General features: G+C 32.5%; 1 protein-coding gene across 2 annotated transcripts; it reads left to right on the top strand.

Annotated features, from left to right (window-relative positions):
- The first annotated feature begins 407 nt into the window (after positions 1–407).
- On the top strand, positions 408–6,165 carry LOC123229563 (RNA-binding protein 38). Of its 2 annotated transcripts, none has more exons than XM_044655470.1 (6): positions 408–1,020; positions 1,128–1,260; positions 1,836–1,962; positions 2,584–2,620; positions 3,717–4,008; positions 4,683–6,165. In XM_044655470.1, exons 1-6 carry the CDS (start codon positions 838–840, stop codon positions 4,724–4,726), a joined length of 816 nt encoding a protein of 271 aa, XP_044511405.1. In that variant the 5' UTR covers positions 408–837; the 3' UTR covers positions 4,727–6,165. The 2 variants fall into 2 exon arrangements, with proteins under 2 accessions (XP_044511405.1, XP_044511406.1); XM_044655471.1 differs by having other exon boundaries at positions 410–1,020; positions 4,663–6,165.
- The last annotated feature ends 17,437 nt before the right edge of the window (positions 6,166–23,602 follow it).

Here is a 23,602-nt window from a genome sequence, read left to right as displayed (position 1 = left end):
TGTTGTCTATAATAGTTTAGCCCTTATAATTTTTTTTAAATTTTCGTACACCTTTAACATAAGATTATTTTAATTAACTATACATATATCTACACAAATATTACATATACAAACTAATATTCTTACAAATTTTTTTATAAAATACAATATAATAACTGATTTTGAAATGAGAAAAAAATTAAATGATTACGCTAACCAATTAAAAACATCCACATTAGTTTTATGAATAAATTTAAAAAGAATATAATATATATATATATATATATAGAGAGAGAGAGAGAGAGAGAGAGAGAGAGAGAGAGAGATAAATGAAAAGTAACCGGAAGCGAAGAAGAGGGCGCGTGAAGAGGTGGGGTCAAAGTTATGTTTATAATTCATGTTTGTATTATGAGAGTGTCTTCCATTTCCCTGCCTTTCCTTTTACAACTTTTACTTTCTCTTCCCTCCCAATTCTCTCTTTTTTATCATAATCTTCTTCTTCCATCTCTCTTACCCTAATCACCTCTCTCTCTCTCTCTCTTTCCTTCTTCAAAACCACCTCTATTCTCCTCTCAAATCCCTCTTCCCTCAACCTCATATCAAATCTCAAACTCCTCCCACAACCCACCTAAAAATAATAATAAAAAAATAAAATAAAACCATAATCATAATCAAAATCTCTCCTTTCTATGTGGGTCATTTTCATCTTGTACAATCTAGATCTCTATTGATCGCTCACAATTCTCCTCTCTTGTTCTTCTTCTTCTCCTATATTGACCTACCCCATTAACTCAAACATATTTCCATACTTGGAGAGAAGCTACGATTTGATTTAATCAAGAGTAAGAGAAGAGAAAGATGACTCCAGCAAACTTGGCAGGTCAGTTTGGTGACACAACTTATACTAAAGTATTTGTTGGAGGGTTGGCTTGGGAAACTCAGAAGGAGACTATGGAGAAGTACTTTGAACAGTTTGGTGAGATCTTGGAAGCTGTTGTTATCACTGATAAGGCTACCGGCAGATCCAAAGGCTATGGATTTGTATGTTCATTCCTTTTTGTTACTTTATTGCATGTGATCTTGATATTGTGATTAGATCTTAAACAAAACATAACGAAATTCAACTTTTTCATTTCCGTTTTAATTAGGTTACTTTTCGCGAGCCAGAAGCCGCCATGAAAGCTTGTGTTGATGCAGCTCCAGTGATTGATGGAAGAAGAGCCAATTGTAATCTTGCTTGTTTGGGAGTTCAAAGATCCAAACCCTCAACTCCAAAGCATGGTATATGAATACTCTATTTTTTTCAATTTATTTAATGATATTGTATCAGATCCATAAAAAGTTGGATGAAATCTTTCACTGTTTTTGAAGCTACCCACTGTATCAAGATGCTTTGACACCATAGATAGATAAGCTTTGTTATTTTGTATATTCCTCAATTATTTCCTGTTGAGTCCCTCTTTTTCTTTTTTATTTAAAAATAATTTATTATTTCCAGCAGATAAAAACTGTAAGCACAGTCACATTCAGCTTGAATATTCCTCCAAGCTTGGAAAGTTCTATTCCGGCTGCTTTGTTTTTGTTGAATGCTTGTGTACTCCACCATACATTAACTGTATATAGTTATCAGTTGGAACGACTCCTTCTGCTCTTTTTAGATGCATGAAGACAACGATGAACTCACATTCACTCACTCTTCAAAACACAACACAACAACTGCAAGCTATTGTGTACTAACTGCTACATACATAAAATATGAAGACATTTTTGTATTGTTTTTAATTTTCTTGTGTGTAAATAAAAGTAAACCCCCGGTACTTTCTTCAATGTGAAGTGGCTTTTTTGTGGTTTTGCAGGAGGGAGGAATTTTAGGGTTATGAGCTCTTTTCAAACAGGATTTGGAGGCCTGGGAACAACTTTTCCTTCATCTGCAACCTTCCCTCATTATGCTATCCAACAAGGGATTCCATATAATCTTTATGGGTATTATGCTTTATTTTATCAAAAATTTTTAATTTCTTTTTCTCTCTCTCTCTGTTTCTCTTTGTGGCATGTGTGTGGATGAAGCTACATGCACTGCACGTGCACTGCCAACTCACGCACATTCTTTCATTATCCCTTTAATAATCTATCTAGGGTTGTCTAGCACGCTAGATGATGGTCATGATAATCATCATCATCATGATGTTGGTGATCCATCCATCACTCTATAATATCTATCATCTTCATCATGCATGTGTCTCACTATCCATACGTTATCATCAACCTTGATCCCCTCTCTTTCGACTCAGGGTTTCTCTACTGTACATTGGTAACATTACCTTCACCTGTTTTAAATCTCTTTCTCTCTTTTGAGTTAGGATTATTGCATGCGTGTACGTACATTGTTTTGTATGTGCATACATCACATACATGCATACATGAGTACAAGTGGGAACTCCTGCATGTGCTTTTAGTCCATTATTGTCATGCATGTACAATAACAAACATGTACACATGGATTTTGCCTTTTGCATTATTTTGTTACATTAAATTTCACATAAATTTCATCTCACAGAAACCCTAACCTTTTTCTTCTGGCTATTCTTGTAAACTCTATTTCAGGTACTCTCCATACTCGCCGGATTACACTTATCCTACGGTTTGTACCACATTCTCCTTGTCTTTTTTTTCTTTTCTCTTCATATATATATCAAGATGATTTCCCAACTAGACAGTCACATTTTATCCTCTTACCATTTTCAGTTTGTCGCATTACAAAAAATAATTATCTTAACCAAAGTTTTGGCAGTTAACATATAAGAGCTTAATTATTTCATGAAAATGCGATCCATTATCTTAATTATATTTTGAGATATAATTAACATCACCACAGTTTTATAAGTATAAGATGCCAAAACTCGTATGGGAATCTTAAAGTAAACGAATTCTCTGTGGTGGGTGCAAGATCTTTTCCTTCAAAATCAAACCAGAGGGATATGATATCTCTCTCTTTTCTCTCTTACCAATAATTTAACATGAAGATATATATATATATATATATATATATTCTGGTAGAATAAAGTTTTATATGTAAAAATTAATGGGTGACCACTCACCAGCAATTGTTGACATTCAAAGCTGGCAATGAAATGGACTTGTTACCAGGTGGGCTCATTCTCTATTTGTGGAGAAGGACACTAAAGTTTTCAGTACTAAAATGGCGGGGATAATATTATATTTTTCACTAATATTTCTTATTTTAGTATATGTATATTAATAAAAATGATCAGATATGGATGTTATTATTATTATTTTTTTAAATGAACCAAATTTCTCGATCTAAGAAATCTACTAAAAAGATATAATCGTAATCAAATACCTTTTTTTATGGAATTTACAAAAATAAAAAGTTTATCTTTCAATTAATTTTTTATACGATTTCAAGAATTCTGGTTCATTTTTTTTTTAAAAATAATTAACGTTGATCATCCACATAAAAGAATAACTATACGAATATATATAAACCTGTTATCCCCATATAATAGTGAAAATAATGTTCAGTAATATTAAGTTAATTCAATTGTCAATGAAAAGCAGACATGCATGAACGAGGATTCAGACTTTCAGAGAATGCGAACTGAATTATTTTGTTCTTTGTGGTCCATTCTCTCTGTCACACCTTCACAGTCTTCCATAATTTCATGCAAGTTTAAAAGCATTTTTATTATTAAACTTAGTATAAAGTTTTGGTTCAGAGCTACTACAACATTTATGGAGGAGCAACTGCTCAATATCCCGTGTATGGCAATGGACCAGCTGGTGGCATGATGAGCGGTGCCACCACAGCAGCCTTCTATCCCTACCTCCAGTTGGGTGAGGGCAGCGGTGGAGCCACTGCGGCCGGCTATACTTCCGGTCAGGGCTACGGTGTTCAGTATCCTCACCACCTATTTCACTACTCAGCCATCAATGCCACTGGTGGTTACCCACAGGCCCAGCACTATGGTACACCCATGTCTCTTGCCCCCACACCACCCTTGCAATCAGGTTTGTAAACTATAAACATCCACTGCACTTTTGTTTATTTATTTTTGTTGTTTTATGCTTACAAATTTAAATCAAACCTCTCGTAATCTTAGTTAGCATTAGAACCGGTGAAATTAACTGATAAATTATATATACAAAAGGATAATTCAAACTACTGAAATAGATCATACTTAAACATCTAAAATTATTTTGAGCTTTTTAATTCAAACCGAACTGCAAATGAACCAATTGGTATCCTCTACAACTAGGAATGGATCTGATCTGTGCTAGCTTGGATCGAATTCATAGCTCAACATGAATAAGTTGATTTCGAATTGAAACTTTAGTTTAACTCAAAATGGATTAGTTTGCTCATACGATTATATTATTTATTTCGTTGAAGATATTGTTCATCACTTTAATGACCCTTTAGCAATATTGTACACTTATAGTTTGAATGAACTCAAACTTGAGTTGAGCATTCGATCTAAGCTCAAGCCAACCATCAAAACTATTGAGCTCAGATCAAATTCAATGCTATCTCCAACCACTGGTTATTAGAAAATGAGTAATTGAGCTAGTTTAATCATTAAAGAGTTAATTTTGTTTTTGAAATTAGCAATGCATAGATTAGGGTGTTGTTATGGAACTAAGTGTTACTAACATGTTTGACAGTGTGCTTTGCTGTGCCACAGGCGTGAACATGGCTCTCCATGCTCCACCAATTCCCCATCGCTAGAGTGATCCATCATCTCTTTGGCAAATCATTTCAGATGCAATACCTCTTCATCTTCATCATCAGCTGCATGCTTCTCTGTTGAAGTCTCAAAACCTTTGGCCTAACCATGGTTCTCTTTCTCCCTCTCCTTCTCTCAAATCTAACTCACAATGCTCAACAGAATGGCAAATTGGGCATTTTTGCACACACACAAAAGCCCTCCATAGGGGCTCAGTCTTATCATCACCTCCAAAATTGGAATGGTGATGATCTTCATGCATATTTTTTTTGTGCATCTTTCTCAAAGAAAGGTTCCTTGGAAGAGAACCAAAGCCTCTTTTGTATCAAATACCAATTGAAGCTGTTGAATCAGCTAAATTGGGAACCTCTTTTTTCTTTTTTTTAATATGTTGATTCTTGGCCTTGGAAAGGCAAAGGAAAACAACCATTTTGTTTTGTTTTGTTTTTTTTTTTTTTCTGTAACATGTTTTAGCCTTGGAAAAGGCTAATAAGTTAGAAGATGATGAGAAAAGTAAAAATGGTTTGCGAAAATTGTAAATTCAGCAACAAAATAGCAAACCTTTTTGATTTTAAAGTCTCATAACTAGTTTTGAAATGGCTAATCCCTCCAACTTAATTTGGCTAATCAACCCCTCTAGATGAAGAGGCAGTTTTATTAGCAAAATTAAAAAACAGGGCACATGGGATGCCCATAAAAAGTCTTCTTTTTTGCATTAACATGTAGTCTTAGGGTTTTAGATATCTAGGGCCATGTAGCTATAAGCTAGGAAAGAAAATGTTTTCACCAACTTCAATTTTAAAAACTCTCACATAATGTTTTTGTTTTTAACAAAAATCACTCATCTCCCCTTAGGGTAAGGGGAGAACTTGTAAAATAAATTAGTGAAAATTGTGGCTAAACTTTTGGAGTATTAGCAACAACACCCTAATCTTAGGAGGGATAATGTTTTTTTTTTTCTTTCTTTTTTTTAAGTTTTTGCATCTAGGGTTTAGAATGTCTCAAGAACTCCATTATTGGATATGGAGATCAATGCATTTGCATGTAATCCTTGGAATATATTTTGGTTTCCTTGGATTCTTCTTTACTAACCCAATCACCAACCATGGTTAGGACTTAGGTCAAAATTTCATCATCACTCTCTCTTTCTCCTCTTTCACTCTGCTCAATGATTCTCTTTCTCCTTCTCTTGCTCTTAAATTTCTCATGAAGAACTCTTTTAATTACTTGGAGATGAACTTTGATGATACTCTTTTTTATTATTATGTATAATTAAGCCTATTATGGTTTGGATTGTAATTAGGGATTATGCTACTTAATTAGGACAAAATTAAGATTCTAATTTTTCCATCCATATGCTGGCTGGGAAAATTATGAATATGCTACTTACTAGCTACTTCTTTAATGCTCTATTTTAATTTTGAGACTCGTGTTTATTTTATTTATGCTTACTTATAATTAATTTTCTGCCTTGTCCATCATCTCATGAACACCACCTATTTTTCAATATTTGGCCAAGAAAAAAAAAAGGTACATCTCTCATCAATTATATATTTTTCGGTCAAGATGAGTTGCATGTGTTTTGCTTTATGGAAGCTTTTTGTAAGAGTTTTGTTTTTGACCAAACTGATATGAAATGTTTTTCACACCAATTCACTGCCTAGTTGCTTATTTATTTTTTTGAGTTAAAATCTAATTTGCCCACTTGACTGAAATCAAATAACAATTCCCCTCTCAAATATTTCAAACAATAACATTATCTCTTTGACATGAGTAAAATTATGTAAATTAATAATGAGTAATGATGATATGTTATTATATGATTAAACGTTATTTTATCTCTAATTTAAAATTACTCAATTATATATATGGTGACACATTATTGTTAATACACACATTAACACTTATTAATAATGCACATAATTTTATTGATTTGACATTTGTATTAGGGTTTCAATGCCTATACTAAAGCATAAAATTATAATGACAGTATGAGATAAATTATTATTTCAAGTACAAGATGGAGTGTATTTTTGTTCTTGATTGTTGATACTAATCGGGGAAAATGTATTTCCTTTTTCTGTTTTCTCTTCTAGTCTTTATAGGCTAAATTAAGGCCAAGCAATTCATCCAAAATTTTGAGCCTAAAGCAAAAGAGAAATGCTATATATTCAAACAATAATCACAAACTTATATATAAATAATAACATATTATAATGTAATTGAGTATTGTTTTATATCTATTTTAAATTTATTCAATAATATGATGATATGTGATTGTTTATATACAAGTTTATGTTTCTTATTTATGTAAATAATTTTATCAAAAAGAATATTTTCATTAAATGGAGACTAATCACTAAAGTTGAAATTTGTAATTCTCAATTAATTTTAATCATAAATGATAATATATTGTATAATAGTTTATTTTAATAATCCCAACTTATATATTTAATTATAAGAATTATTGTTTTTTAACCAACGTAAAAAAAAAAAAAAAACAATGTTGTGATTAGAAGCAATATCTTTTAATAATATATGACAATGTTTTGATAAAAAAATTTTTTATTAATGTAATTCTTTAAAAGCATTTTCAGTTGAAATATTTGCAAAAGACAAAATTACTATCGATCTATTATACCATAATTAAATAATTGAGGTTAATTTGATAATGTTATTGAATTATGAAATATTTGCAAAAAGAAAATTATTATGATTAATCTTTAATCAGATATTACTAATTCAATAATATTATTGAATTGTATAATAATTAATTTATTTACTACAAAAGTAAATAAACGTTGGACCATACGGGCACCAAGTATCCTTGTTTAGGGTTTGAAATTGGAAACAATTTTCAGCCTCAAATTTCAGAAATAATGCACCATATTGAACCACCAAGGAGATTAATGGTGAACCATGACAAAATGGTGGTAGGGTGAAAAACATAAAAAACATTGAAGAAGCAAGCCAAATGTAAGATAATGATATGGCACATGACGTAATAGTCATGGATGACATGGCACATGTCATGGAAACTTACATGGTAATGTGGCATGGTGATATAGGTGTGCATAATGATATGGAACCATGTAGGTAGCCAATGACATATGAGATAAGAATTCATAATTGAGTGGAGTTTAGTTTAAATCAAGTGGTTTAAGTCAAATGCCCTTGTGGAGTTTGGTTTAAAACAAATTTCCTATTTTAATTTAGTTAATGGAGTCTTCTATTAATATTAGTTTTTCTAATAAGTGTTTTTTTTCTTAATAAGTTTAAGAGCTCAATTTTATTTTTGGTAAGTGTCCTATTTTAATTTAAGAAATAAAGAGTTTTATGAAGTTATTATTTAGAAAAGTTCAGTAAAACTAGTTTTCCTTATGTGTTTAAGTATTTCTAGTCTAGTTATGAAAAATAAGCCTATATAAAGGTATGAATCTTTTCATTCAAAACAATTTAATAAATCAGTTTAAGTTATCAATAAAATTTAGGTTTGAGTTTTAATAATTGTTTTGCAAATTGTATTGAATTTTTGTTATCATTTTTTGTATATTAAATGATACTAACTCTATGCATCTTTGTGAATAATATCACAAACCCATCAGTGTTTGTCTTGTATCACGTGGTATCAAAGTTTTGTTTTGAGATGGTTTGGCACATAGAAGATATGGAGAGGAGTTTTTTATACACATCTATACAATCCGATGACTCACAAAGCAAAATATCCTTTTAAAATGAGTGCACGATTAATGGTAAGGTGTGCGAACTTGTTATTGATAATTATAGTTGTGATAACTTTGCATCTAACCGATTGGTGGAGTTCTTCAAGTAGAAACAGAGTCTTATCTTGTTTCATATAGTATTGGTTGGATTAAGAATAGTCCGAGTATAAGAATAACTAAACAATATAGGCTACCTTTATTTTTAGGGAAAAATTACAAATTTGTAGTCCTTTGTGATATAGTAGAGATGGATGCATGTCATGTTCTTCTTGGATGTTAATGGCAATTTGATTTGGATGCTACACATAGGGATTAAGACAATACTAATTCTTTCATGTTGAAGAAAAATCAAATCATTGTGTGTTGGGTTTTCGAGATGCTGGTAACTTATAAAGTTGTGGACTTAAAAAATCAAAAACCTGAAAATCATCTAGGATACTCATTTGTGCAATAAAATTCATAAACATGCAAATTAACAACCATATAGTGTTAATAAAATTGATACCTGCGTTGGGCAACTCCTTTATTCTTTACGTGGTAATAGAAGACACTATCCGACCTTGTGGAAGTGGCACTTTGGTATCCATGCAAAGCACAAACTAATTTAAAAGTTTATTTAATCACAAAAGGCTATTAAGGCTCTATTATTAAATGATGATGCATTTGGGAGAGAGAGATCAGTATTTAAGCTAGGAATGGTTGTTTCTTTCTTTATGGTGATAAAAAGGTGTCACCCACCATGAACGATCATTCTTGATCAAGGAAAAAGTCAAACTAGGTTACTATATCTTATTGGACAAGTTCAATCCATTTGTGGTCTCACCCTCATTCTCTTACACCAAGGTTATCATCAAATAACCTTTGCCTCTAAGTTCAGATTAACTTTTATATGCGTGTGCCCCATTAGCTATATATTGAATTAGTAATGTTTGGATTTGGGATGAATCTGAGCATAGACCAAGATTGACCTTAAGCACAACATCATTGCCACCTAACCAACAAAGTGTAAGTAAACATTTTTTAAGCCTTTACAACATCATGGTTACGCATAATTCAATCTTTTTATCAACCAACATTTTTCAAGGTTAAGACATAAAAAAGTGTCTATCTTAATAGTCCCTTGATATGAACTGATGTATATCAATGACCAATATGGATTAGACTACGATCTAATCCCACTGTGGTCATAGATTCAAGTGGTCATGGATGTCTTTCAATAATCTTATATGAGATATCTTTTTTCATGCTTGGGAGTAACGAATCCTTTATTGATCGATATAGTCAGCATGGTTGATGAAATGATCGATATCTTTTTCAAAGCCTCAAGTTCTAAAAAATCTAGAAGCATGCACGATATATCAACTGGGATATTGCACAACTTCTTTCACGCTTAATTTTTGCATTATGCACAGTCGACTGGCCCTAAACCATGATTAGTATGCTTTTGTTAACTCTTAGTTACTTTGACTTTTTACTTTACCAAGAACGCCATGCCTAGTCGCGCATCAACCTCAGTACACTTCATAAGATTAGAAGCACAGGCAAAACAAGTCTTGTAGAACGATCAACATGATATGGTTGACTCTTTCATACATTGACCAAACTTGAACCCTTTTGACACTTAGTCGTTACTGAGATGCTCTATTCATGCTTGACTTGGAAATGGTCAGTGTAACACCCCACATCGAAGGTCATGCCCTTCGATGGAAATATTACCTATAATAAAAAGAAAAAAACAACATACTTTAAAAAAAAAAACATAAAAATCAACTCCATAAATGAAACTAAGTATCATACATAACTCAGTATTTAAACCACATATATATCAATGCATAATCATAGAACATAATATTAAAAATATGTACTCAAATAACATGAATCTAATGTCATATCACAAAACGAAATCCCATCTTATAGTGCCTTCTCCCACAGACTCATTCTAGACCTATAAAATCAGAAATAAAAGAAATGAGTAACAAATCATTAAGTAAGTAAAAATTATTGTCTCATTCAAAGATTCTCTTATTCAAGTTTCGTATTATTCAAAGAAGCTTTATTTATTACAATTATCTATTTCATCTATATCGATCAGTATAGATTGAATCAGAGATTCGATACCCTGATCATGTGACTAATCTCTTAGCTATCACGATCCAAAGCATATATGATTTTATCTCCTCATAACACCTTTCTATGGATGCCCCATCTTAATTGGTGCATACTATGTGTCCTCTTTATGGGTCAACACCTCTTTATGGGCGCATAGACTATGTCACGAGTATCCCTTCGATACAACCCTCAATCTAGAATAATCATGTGGCATGAGTGATTAGTGTTTATCTTATTCTCGGGATTTTTACGTCTCTTTACCCCATCCGATGTCATACAATTGCTCTATCTCATTTATTGAATTTAATTCAAATCATAAGAAGAATTTATTTGTTAAATCACCAAATTCTAAGTATCTAGAAAAGCATGGTCATAACTCGATAATTCAAAAAGTGCAGACACACAGGCGTGTGCATTCATATGCACAATTATGCATTGCACAAACATTAAAATAAAATAAATAAAATAAAGTAAATGCTTGACCATATAAAAGGATTTGATATTCTTTTTTTTTTTTAAAGATATTCACATATATAAAATTTTTCGTATTTATTATTAAATCCTTTCCAAATAAAAATCTTGTCACCGCTAAATTATGAATTACGCAGATTGTCAATCATGGCAAATGCAGTAGGCTAGTTCCTCATAAGAAATCACAAAACCAATAAAAATAACAGTCAAATTTGCCACTTTAATGAGCTGAAATTAACAACGCATAATATACAAATTTTCTCCAGCAAACACCACAAAATTAGCTCGTCTCAATACCAAACGCCAGAAAATTTTCTCTAGCAACTTTATATTCAGTACTCTCTCTCCATTTGTCTTTTCATTCATTAAATTCCATTTTCTCACAATTACATACGACAACACTATGTAACTTTTTCATTCTTTATATTCCAGTTTCCCGTAATTAAAGACATCTAAATATTATCTCTTGTACTCATCAAAGCTTCATCACCTTAATTAAGTCAAAAATGTTATTTAATAATGATGATCATCCCCATTTCATATTTCTAGACTACCATTATACTGTCCAACATCCAAATTTCAAAAATGCGAAAATCAATTTATAGCCATCCTTATTGTGCATTTTCATCGCATTCACAGGTTCAAGGATGTCCATACAAATACAACACAGGCCAAAAGACTTATCCCCACCTAAAGTACAGCGAAATCTCAAACTCTCATTAACTAATTTTAAAAAACTTAAATATTTACCCATAATCAATTTTTTGTTAAAAATTTCAATTAACGTTAAGGGTAAAATTATCATTTAGCAAAAAAATTAAAATTGTATCACAATTTTCTCCCCTATATTTAAAAACTTACATTTTACCCCCAACCCAAGGTTTGAAAAGTGGCAAAAACCCCCCTACAGTTTGTTCCTTTTCCTCTGACGCCGATTTTTCTTTCCCCGATCGTCGGTCGTCCTCCCTTCCCCTCTTATCTCTCCTCCAGTCTCTCTCCCTAGCCTCTTTGGATTTCATCTTCATCTCAGACGAAGACGAGTGGTCTTCATCTGGACGAAGATGCGTCGTCTTAGTAGACGAAGATGATCGATCTTCGTTTGAAAGGAAGACACATCGGATGAAGAGGATCGATCTTCATCAGAGCGTCTTCATCTCAAACGAAGACTGCTCGTCTTCGTTTGAGTCATCTTCGATCGAAGACGGTCGGAGAGGCTAGGGAGAGAGACCAGAGGAGATATAAGGGGGGAAGAGAGGACGATCGACAACCAAGGAAGAGAAACAAACCCTAGGGGGGGTTTTTGCCACTTTTCAAACCTTGGGTTGGGGCTAAAATGTAAGTTTTTAAATATAGGGGAGGAAATTATGATAAAACTTTCATTTTTTTTGCTAAATGATGATTTTACCCTTAATGTTAATTAAAATTTTTAACGAAAGTTAATGGGTGTTTGGGTTTTTGAAAGTTAATGGGTGAGAGTTTGAGGTTTCATTGTACCTTGGGTAGGAATAAGTCTTTTCGCCTACAACACATATAATCACCTAGCCTCGTTTCATCCATCATCATACTCTTATAAAATTAAAAACATAAAACACCCATCCAATACCATATAGAAACTCTACTTTTACAATACCATATACCTAGAGTTGGAACAGAGAAAGCTAGTATTCTATTTACCTACCTTCCTTCCTAGCTTGAAGTTTTGTTGCTAAGTTGATAATCAGCCACCAAACTCACATTGAAATCACCAAGATCTTCTCTAGCTTGAAGTTTCATTGCTTAGTTAATAATCAACAACCAAAATCACATTGGAATCACAACGATCATCTCCAAAAAGGCACTAAGAGTCTCACAACTTGGTTGTATTTTTATTTTTTATTTTTTATTTTTTATTTTTTTTCTTTCTCTCAAATGCTTTGTGTTCAAATAAAAATAAGTACCATAATGGAAATTATGTCCTCAAAGTCTGTGCTTACATTTAATTAAAAAAACCGGTTCATTATTCATGCCAAATATGGTTTTCCAGATTGGTATTAATACTTATCTTAAATATTAAAACTAAATATAAACATATTGAAAGTACCAAAATGTCCCTTGGACGTATCTAAGGTGTTACATGTTGCCAATGGATCGCAAGTATACGAGTCAATCAAGTCATATAGAAAGATGTCGGTCTCATAAGGATTAGTTGTTAAATACTAGTTCATTTTGTAATTTAAATTAACCAGAAAAATAAAATGTTATGGATGAAAATTAAATTAAAATGTAAACTAAGTCGAAATTAGTAAAGGGAAATAAATCCCTAATAAATTAAAAGTGAAATACCAATATAAAGAAGTCTAGAGTTTGTGATTTCACTATCAATTACTTAAAAATCAATAACAAATTTAATTAAAATCAATGATAAGATGAGTTGTTGATGTTTGATTATCCTATTTTACACAATTTCTCTCTCAAGATTAATTAGGCATGTTAAGATTAAAATGTTACCTATTTTCGTGGTATGATGTTAATCAAAACTCATTAATTTCTATGACAATCAATTTATCCACAAAGTATTTATATTTATCTCTAAATAAAACTCTAGGTTTAGCAAAGACATGAACTAATTGGGTATGTATTTCTCAATATTACACTTCAATCTACAAACAAGCATGGTACTAGGCCCTAACACCAAGCAAGAAGTTAAAATCATAATTACTAAATCAAACATTCATAATCATTAATTAAAAATCAAAACCCATTACATAATCTTTGAGAATTTATAGATTCATTATAAACTCTAACAAAGGAAATTAGCCATTCATGGCTATAAAGTTCAAACTACAATAATAAGTTGAAGAGAGAGATATTTTGAATCAGTAAAAGAAGATAATAAGAGAGATAAGAAAAACTCTAATGTCTTCAAATTTTAATTTTCTTGGGTCTTCTATCTGAAATCTTGAATCTTCACTCTTCTACTTGTATCTTAGAGCTTTCTCTCTCTAAAAATATTTTGAACTGTTATATTTTGGTAATAAGAAAGTGGAGAAGACACACATTTCTTTTTATATGTTGCAACTTAACCCTATTTTTTGTTTTTTTTAAACATTATTTCTGCCCAATAATTATGGGCACCAATTATGACCATAAAACTGCCCATAATTGACCTCTGTCTCTTGATATAAAGTCTTCTTATTTGCTTCTTTAAACTCTTATTTTCATTCTAAAAGGGCTTGAATGTCTTTAAAACATCTAAAAATATAATTCAAAGTGCAAAATAAGATTAAACTATCAAAATTAAATAAAACTCAAAGAATTTAACAAAATGGGCCAAAATTCACTTTGAAAATATACTATTATAGCCCTAGTTATGTGTATTTCATACACATCAAACTCCTCCAAACTTAAGAATTTGCTTGTCCCCAAGCAAAAAGAAACATAAGTGAAATTGAAGGGAAAAATAGAAGAACCCATAGGGTATAGGTAATTAAATTCTCAAAATGATCTTATGCAATTGAAAACCAAAACTATTGTACTTTAGATAGGCATATACGTACTTAGTTAACCTTCATTGTCTCTAAATGAAATCAACCAAGCCCCATAGACAAAATCAAACAACCTATCTTCACTAATGAAGATGCAATGCATTTCAAAAAAATTAATAGGTCTTTATTTAGGTTGTAACGTGACTAGAAGTATGGGTGAAAGAATAAAAAGATAAATAAATTAACAAATAAATATGAGTATACTATTAATGTGGGAAGTAGAGATCAACATGATCAAAAAATAGAAATTAAAGAAGAAAAATGAATATAAATTGCACTAAAAATATGTGAAGAGATTTTTTTTCTCTCTTTTTTTTCTTCTTTTCTTTTCATATTTTTTTCTTTTTCATTTTTTTCATTTTTTTTTCTTTTTCAGATTTCTCTCCTTTTTTTTTCATTTTTCATTTTTTATATATACATGTGTAAATATATATATTTCTTTCAAAAATTTCCCAAATTTATTTTTTTATACATGGAGCATATAGAGTGATAATACTATGATTTTCTCATTTTTCTTCATTCTCCTTTTTCGATTGATCCAAGAATCTCATGCAAATCCACTCATTTCATCAATAATATAACTCATGTAAAAGGTGTGTTTAATATATTTATTAGCTAGGTGTAGGGCTGGATTCGAGCCGAGTCGAGCTCAGCTCGGTTCATATATGGGCGGCTCGAGTTTGGCTCGAGCTCGGCTAAGGCCGGCTCATTTCGGGCTCGAGTTCGGCTCGACTCGGCTCGATTCATTTTTCGTTATAAAAATGACATCGTTTTTAATATATATTGGTCAAAACGACATCGTTTTGTATAAAAAAATTTTAAAAAAAATCTACCAAACCGAGCTCGAGCTGGCTCGGCTCGGCTTGAGTCCAACCCTAGCTAGGTGGGTGATTAAGGGTTAAAATAAAGAAAATGCAAAGGTTCTAAATAAAACACAAAAGAAATGGCTCAAAGGGCTAAACAAAAAATTAAACATTTATAAAGGTTAACTAAAAGAATACGATATTTTTTGATATACAAACAATCAAACAAATGCCTATATCATATCCCTTATCAATGCATGCAACTTTTTATTTCACCTTGAAAGATTGAGTGACAAGTTCTAGGACTTATGAGACACTAGAAAATATATCTAAGCACGGATAAGCCCTCTTTAAGTAAGCATACACAATTTCAAAATAACAACCACATGCACAACAAACTCTAAGCGATAAATGCAACAATCGTAACTCTAGCACCAATTATGAATGTATCAACACTCTTTGCCTTTTACGAACAAAAAATGGGTTTGATTGCTAAAGGTTCTCTAATCATTCAAATCACTTGAAAATATTTTCACAATTGTTCTTTTGAGATATTAAAAAGTGAATTTACAAAATTTAGTCCAAAGTTAAAGGAGGCATAAACAAATGTGGGCTTAATTAAAACTAATATGTGCATAATTGCAACATAGATCCAAATAACAAGAAATTGGAAATAAAATTGAATGAAAATTTAAATGAAATGTCAACAAAGCTTTAATGAAATGAAATTTGAAATCTAAAAGCAAAACTGAAGATCTAAAACAAAATAATCGAAACTAAATGTTTACCCCACACTTAAGACAAACATTGTCCTCAATATTTATTCAGAAGATAATAAAGAAAATATAACCAAGTATGGCAAAAAGAAGCAGAAAAAGAGGAAAAACTCCTTGGCTCAATATAAGCTCATGCGATGAAATTAGATGAAGATGCAAACATTGTCCCTGAAATTAGAATGAGTAAATATGAACAAAATTGCACCATCTAGCAAAAGAGGTCCAAAAGAAGCATATCTAACTAATAGAAAAGGAAAGATAACAACATTATCTACAATTATGAATCCACAGAATTAATAATCTCTATCATCAAAATATCAAATAATGAGCAAATTCCAATAAGCTTAACATTTTAATTATAACAACCTATACATCAAAATTTTCACCAAATCTCCACATTAATAAACTACATGTAAACCTACAAGTTAAGCACATAATCATCATTAAACCAAGAAAACATCACATTCAATTAACATAAATTGCTCACATGCATCCAACCATATATTAAATCAATTGTGACAAAAATCATATGGTCAAAATGTCCATTTTGTCAGCATCAATATAGTCATCAAAATACTACCTAATCAAATGAATCAGTTCATCAAAATATGACTACATATATCAAAACATAATGAAAGTCAGTTCAAAATAGTAATTAAACATTAGAAGAAGTGAGATAATCGTCAAGTCTAGTGGTCGAATTTTAAATTGGATGTGGAAGAGCTCTGCTCAAGTGAAGAAGGAGAGGGAGTGAACCCTTGGTGCTAAAAATAGACTTTCAACATGCTATTGGTTTATTTTATTTTCTTTTGAAGCTTGAGCTATCATGCTTCTATGTTTTGCAATCTTACCCATAAGTTGTTGCTTTCGGGAGCTACCTCTATGATTGGAACCTCTGCCTCTTCCCCCAATTGGTCTTGAGTTAGGTTTTTGCCTGATAAAACATAAGAACCATTTGCAATTTTTTGACAAATACCTATTTTTCTAAACATTTTAAGGCTGATAAGTTTTTCACCTACTATTGGTTCATACTCGTGTTGTGACACACTAAAGGCCCCGACGACAATAGTTATTGTTGTTATAAAACCCCCACAAGCGATGTTTCCCTTTCTATTTTTTTTCATCCAAGGCTGTATATTTGAATTTTTGTCCTAAAAAGGCTCTCCATTAAGCTTTGTGCCATTAATTAAACAAAGAAGCAAGAACAAATCAATTTTAGTAACAATGCCATCATTGTTCCCTTTTGCATAAATGTTTTTCACAATAAATCTATGTAGAGTCCTATGAAGGGGATTGCTCAATTTGGATGTTTTATCCAAATGTGATTTGTGAAAGGTATAGTTTGTCAAATTGTGTCACACGTATTCATAATTAAAATTGCCCATGTGGGGGGTGTTACCCCATCATTTAGGAAACCAAAAATTGCATTTATATCGCTAAGGGCTAAACCGTAATATTTATTATTAAACATGAAACTCATTAAGCCATAGACTACACTAGTAGGATCATCAACAAAATGGTAAGAACTTAGAAGTTCTAGGGTAAGCTCGTTATGGGTATGGTCATAAAGTTGAAAAAATTTATACCATCCTACCTTAAGCATAATTTCATGAATGTCATCATATAAATTCAAAGTTTCTAGGGTATGATGATCTAAATACATTGTCGGGATAATTTGTCTAGGTAAAAGTTTTTCATTCCTACCCATTTGATTAGTGTCAGAAAATTGCAAAGTTCAGGGGAAGAGTAGCAAAGGTTCAGAGCTTGCTCAAGATGCCCATGGAGTACACTTCACTGTTGTGGGGTGCTACTTACTTTCCTGTTGTTTTTTTTTTATTTTGATGAGTTGTTAGGTATCTTTGAAGCTGGACGAGGAGGCGATGGTGTCACTGTGTCACTAGCATCAAAGAGGAGAGTGGTGGTGCCACGAAAGAAGACTTGGTTGGATGTTCATATGGTCTCTTCTTATTGGGAATGCATTTAATTTATCCCATTTTGGAATAGAAAATTTATTCCATATTAGCTGAAGAAATTTAGGAAGAAAGCTGCTTTTGGTTTGGAAAGAAAGCTGTTGGCCGATGCGTGCTTTTGTGTGGAAAAGAGAAAAATAATAATAATAAAATAAAAATAAAAATAATGAAACAAAATAAATAAAAATAAAAAAATATATAAGGTATTTTCTACTTGAAGAAGAGAACGAAGCGAGGTGGTGTTGTATTGGAGGCTTGGAGAATCAGGGGGACACAAGGGTGCTTGGGAGAAACGTGAGAAAAGAAACTTGTCCCACTGAGGGTTAATGCGTCTTTTAATTTTGTGAGTAGAGAAGTTGTGTTGTTTGCTCCTAAAGGTTGGAGAAGCTGGTGCGTCACATGGCTAGAGCTGGGATGACGTGGCAGCTTGTGTCTTTGTGGTGATGGATTGGGGGCTGCTACTGTTGAGAAGAAGAGGAAGGCTGACACGTCCTCTTTTTGTGAGTGGAGAAGTGGGGCTGTAGTGTAAGAGGTAAAGCTGACGCGTGCTGTTATTTTGCTGTGGAGGGAGCAGTACATTGAAGAAATGAAAAATGAAGGTGAGACCCGCATTTCGGTAGAAATAGGGTGACTGCTCTGCGTGTCTGGTGGAAAGAAATAATGCGCCAGTGCTGGGAAGGACAGGGGAGGCAACGGTTCGAGCTGAAATGAGGGGTTAGGATTTACAAAAATATATATAAATAAAATAAGAAAGAGTGAAAATAAAATAGCCTAACTCATTTCATTGGAGAACCTAAATATATGCATTCCTATAGTCATATTCAGTACTCTCAAACTCGAATAAACCTAAAATGAGCCAATCCTATATAAACTAGGTCGAGCTCGAATTCAAACTTGAGCTATTCATCAAAATTTTTAATTAAAAATTTTGATATAAAACGATGTTGTTCTGATCAATATGTATTAAAACGACATCATTTTAATAACAAAATAGTTAAAAACTCGAGCTCAAAATGAGTCAAGCAGAATTCTAATCGAGTTCAAATTTGGCTTCCACGAGCTCGATTTCGAGCCAACCCTATATGAGTTGGGTCGAGCTCGAGCTCAAACTCAAGCTACTCGTCAAAATTTTCAATTAAAAATTTTGATACAAAATGACGTTGTTTTGACCAATATATATTAAAATAACATCGTTTTAATAACAAAATAGTTAAAAATTCGAGCTCAAAATGAGCCAAGCAGAATTCGAGCTCGGCTTCTACAAGCTCGACAAACTCGAACTTGAACTCGAGCTCTACTGTATATAAACCGAGCTAAACTCGAGCTTGAGTTCAAGTTCGAGCTTGTAATGCACCAGTGCTAGGAAGGACAAGGGAGGCAACGGTTCAAGCTAAAATGAGGGGTTAGGATTTACAAAAATATATATATAAATAAAATAAGAAAAAGTGAAAATAAAATAGCCCAACTCATTTCATTCCAAAACCTAAATATAGGCATTCTTATAGTCATATTCAACACTCTCGGCTCGAACAAGCCTGAAATGAGCCAGCCCTGTATGAGCTAGGTCAAGCTCGAGCTCGAACTCGAACTACTCATCAAATTTTTCAATTAAAAATTTTGATACAAAACGACATTGTTTTGACCAATATGTATTAAAACGACGTCATTTTAATAACAAAATAGTTAAAAACTCGAGCTCAAAATAAGCTGAGCAGAATTCTAGCCAAGTTCGAGTTTGGCTTCCATGAGCTTGATTTCGAGCCAGCCCTATATGAGCTAGGTCGAGCTCGAGCTCGAACTTGAACTACTCGCCAAATTTTTCAATTAAAAATTTTGATAAAACGATGTTGTTTTGACCAATATGTATTAAAATGACATCTTTTTAATAACAAAATAGTTAAAAACTCGAGCTTAAAATGAGTTGAGTAGAATTCGAGTTTGGCTTCCACGAGCTCGACAAACTCGAACTTGAACTCGAGCTCTATTATATATAAACAGAACAGAGCTCGAGCTCGAGTTCGAGGTTGGCTCAGCTTGAATCCAATCCTGCCTATAAACGTTGCTCAACAACTTGAAAATGCAAGCTTCCCAAATTCCACTCTCCATTCACAAATTTAACATTACAAAGAAATCAATCAACCCAATTGCAATTAATGCAACAATCAATGGTAAAAAAACATAATCAATCAAATAAATCACAACCAATAAAAACATTAATTTGAACAAAATTTAATTGTACCCCCTTTGTAACTTGGAAACACTCATCATGTCCAAATTCAACTTGAAATAAACAAAAAGAATAATTTTAAACTAAATGTGGGAAAAATTATTCTTAATAAACTAAAAAAAAATACTTTAAGAAAAGAAAAACTTGGGTTGCCTCCCAAGAGTGCTAATTTATGGTCCTCAGCTTGACTAATGGTTGGGCTAATGTCGAGGGATTAGAAAATAGTCGAGATACCTCTACTTCCACTTGGTCACCAACAAAATATGGCTTCAACCTCTGCCCATTGACCTTAAATGCTCCAAAAGTTTCACTCCACATCTCAACGGCTCCTCGGGGAAATACCTTTAAGATCTTAAAAAGTCTGGACCACCTTGACTTATGTTTTCTTGGAAAAAGCTTTAATCTTGAGTTGAAGAGCAACATTTGATCACCTCTTTTTAAGTCTTTCTTTCGAATATGCTCATTATGCCACCTTTTGGTCCTCTCCTTATATTTTTTAACATTCTCATAGGCATCCAATCTAAACTCTTCCAACTTATCTAGTTGGAAGAGATGTTTTTCACCTGTTTTCTTCAAACCAAAGTTCAAGAACCTAATAGCCTAATAAGCTCGATGCTTTAACTCCATTGGAAGATGACAAGACTTACCATAAACGAGGTAGAAGGGAGATGTACCAATAAGAGTTTTAAAGGCTGTTCAATATGCCCAAAGTGCATTGCCCAATCTCAAAGTCCAATCTTTCCCTGAAGAACTTACAATTTTCTCAAGTATGTTCTTCATCTCCCTATTAGAAATCTTAACTTGCCAACTCGTTTAAGGGTGGTATGGGGGTTGCGACCTTAAGGGTAACTTCATATTTTTTCAACAATTTCTCAAATAGGTGATTACAATAATGAGAACCACTATCACTAATAATAGCTCTTAGAATCCTAAATCTTGTGAAAATATATTTCTTTAAGAATTTTACCATAACCCTAGCATCATTGAATGGACTTGCTACCACCTCAACCCATTTAGAAACATAGTCTACAACAACTAAGATATATTTATTCTCATAAGACAGAGGAAATGGCCCCATGAAGTCAACACCTTACGCATAAAAAATTTCAATCTCAAGTATACCATTTAAAGGCATTTCATTCCTTTTTAAAATATTTCCAGTTCTTTGGCACCTATCACATGTTAGAACAAACTTCCTTGCATCTTAAAACCTATTTTGGAACACCTTAGTTGTTGTCTTGGTGGCAGTAAAATGACCTCTATATTCAAGAGAATGATAATGGGTTAGAACACTTTCCATTTCATCTTGCGGTAAACATTGTTGCATAATCCTATCAAAATATCTTTCGAAAGTAATGACATTTCCCAGTAATAGTTCTTCAGCTTCCATAAGAACTTTTTCTTTTGCTGGTGATTCATCTCTTAAGGTAGTACAACACACACAAGATAATTCACATAATTTGTATAACAAGGTACTACCCAAAGAGATATTTCTAAAAGTTGCTCATTTCGAAAAGAGTCATTAATAGGTAGACTTCTGTCAACACCTCCACACTCAGCTTGCTTTAAATGGGACAAATGATCAGCAACAACATTTTATGTCCTTTTTTTATCCCTTATTTCCAAGTCAAACTCTTAAAGAAGTAATATCCATCTGATCAGCCTTGGTTTTTCATCCTTCTTATTTAGAAAATATTTAATGGCTAAATGATCCATGTAGACTATAACCTTGGACCCCATTAAATAAGACCTAAACTTATCAAAATCGAACACAACTATAAGAAGTTCGTTCTTAGTGAAAGCATAGTTGACTTGTGTTTCATCCAAAGTGTGACTAGCATAGTAAATTGCATAAACCTTTTTATCTTTCCTTTGCCTCAAACCGCCCCTACAACAAAGTCACTAGCATCACACCACTTCAAAAGGTAGACTCCAATTTGTTGGTTGCATAATAAGAGTTGAAATCAATGTTTCCTTTAATCTGCAAAAAGAATCAAGACAATGTTGGTCAAAATTTTAAAGAACATCTTTAGCAAGTAAATTAGACAAAGGTTTAGCAATTTTTGAAAAGTCCTTAATGAAACACTTATAGAATCCAACATGGCCAAGGAAACTCTAGACTCCCTTTATGGATATCGATAGGGGCATTTTCTCAATTGCTTCTACTTTTACTCTATCTACCTCAATCCCTTTTTGTGAGACTTTATGCCTAAGAACTATCTCTTCTTTCACCATAAAATGGCACTTTTCTTAGTTAAACACCAAATTGACCTCTTTGTACCTCTGTAAAACCTTAGAAAAGTTAAACAAACAATCATCAAAAGATGTTCCATATATAGAAAAATCATATATAAACACTTCCATAATTCGCCCAACAAAATAAGAAAATATGGACATCATGCATCTTTGAAAAGTAGCAGGTGCATCACAAAGGCCAAAAGGTAGCAGGTGTATTACAAAGGTCGAAAGGCATACATCTATAGGCAAATATGCCATAAAGGCATGTGAAGGTGGTTTTTTCCTAGTCTTCTAAGTGAATAGGGATTTGAAAGAATCCTGAATACCAATCTAAATAGCAAATATAAAAATAGTTTGCTAGTCTCTCTAAAATGTGATCAATGAAAGGAAGGGAAAGTGATCCCTACGAGTAGCATTATTAAGTTTTCTATAATCAATACACATTCTCCACCCTATGACTATCCTAAGGGGTATTAAATCATTATTCTCATTCTTAACAACAATCATACCCCTTTCCTCGGTACCATTTGTACTAGACTTACCCACAAACTATCAAAAATAGGATAGATAATCCTTACATCCAACAATTTGATGACTTCATTTCTTACTACCTCTTTCATGATGGGATTCAATTTTCTTTGATGTTCAATGGTAGGTTTGAAATCATCAAGCATATGGATGTAATGCATGCAAATGGTAGGGTTTATTCCCTTGATATCATGAATGTTACATCCAATGATTTTCTTATATGCTCTAAGTTCCCTAAGCAACTTATCTTCTTGTTCATCATTCAATTTAGCATTTATAACATAGGATAAGTAGAATTAGGGTCAAGAAAATCATACCTCAAATTAGTAGGAAGTGGTTTAAAATCTACCTTAGCTGTATCTTTCGCTTAAAGAGAAGGAAGAGAATGATTACCTGACTCAAGTTTTTCATACTTGAAATTCAAAATGGGAGCAACCTTAGGACTTGCTTCCATAAACTGAACATAGGCTACAATTTCTATGTTTTCATCTTTGATTAAAGCTCTATGAA

This window comes from Mangifera indica, chromosome 11 (genome assembly GCF_011075055.1).
Source record: "Mangifera indica cultivar Alphonso chromosome 11, CATAS_Mindica_2.1, whole genome shotgun sequence".
NCBI lineage: Eukaryota > Viridiplantae > Streptophyta > Magnoliopsida > Sapindales > Anacardiaceae > Mangifera > Mangifera indica.
Note: the sequence above shows the minus strand (reverse complement) of the source record. Positions and strands in the feature narration are given on the sequence as shown.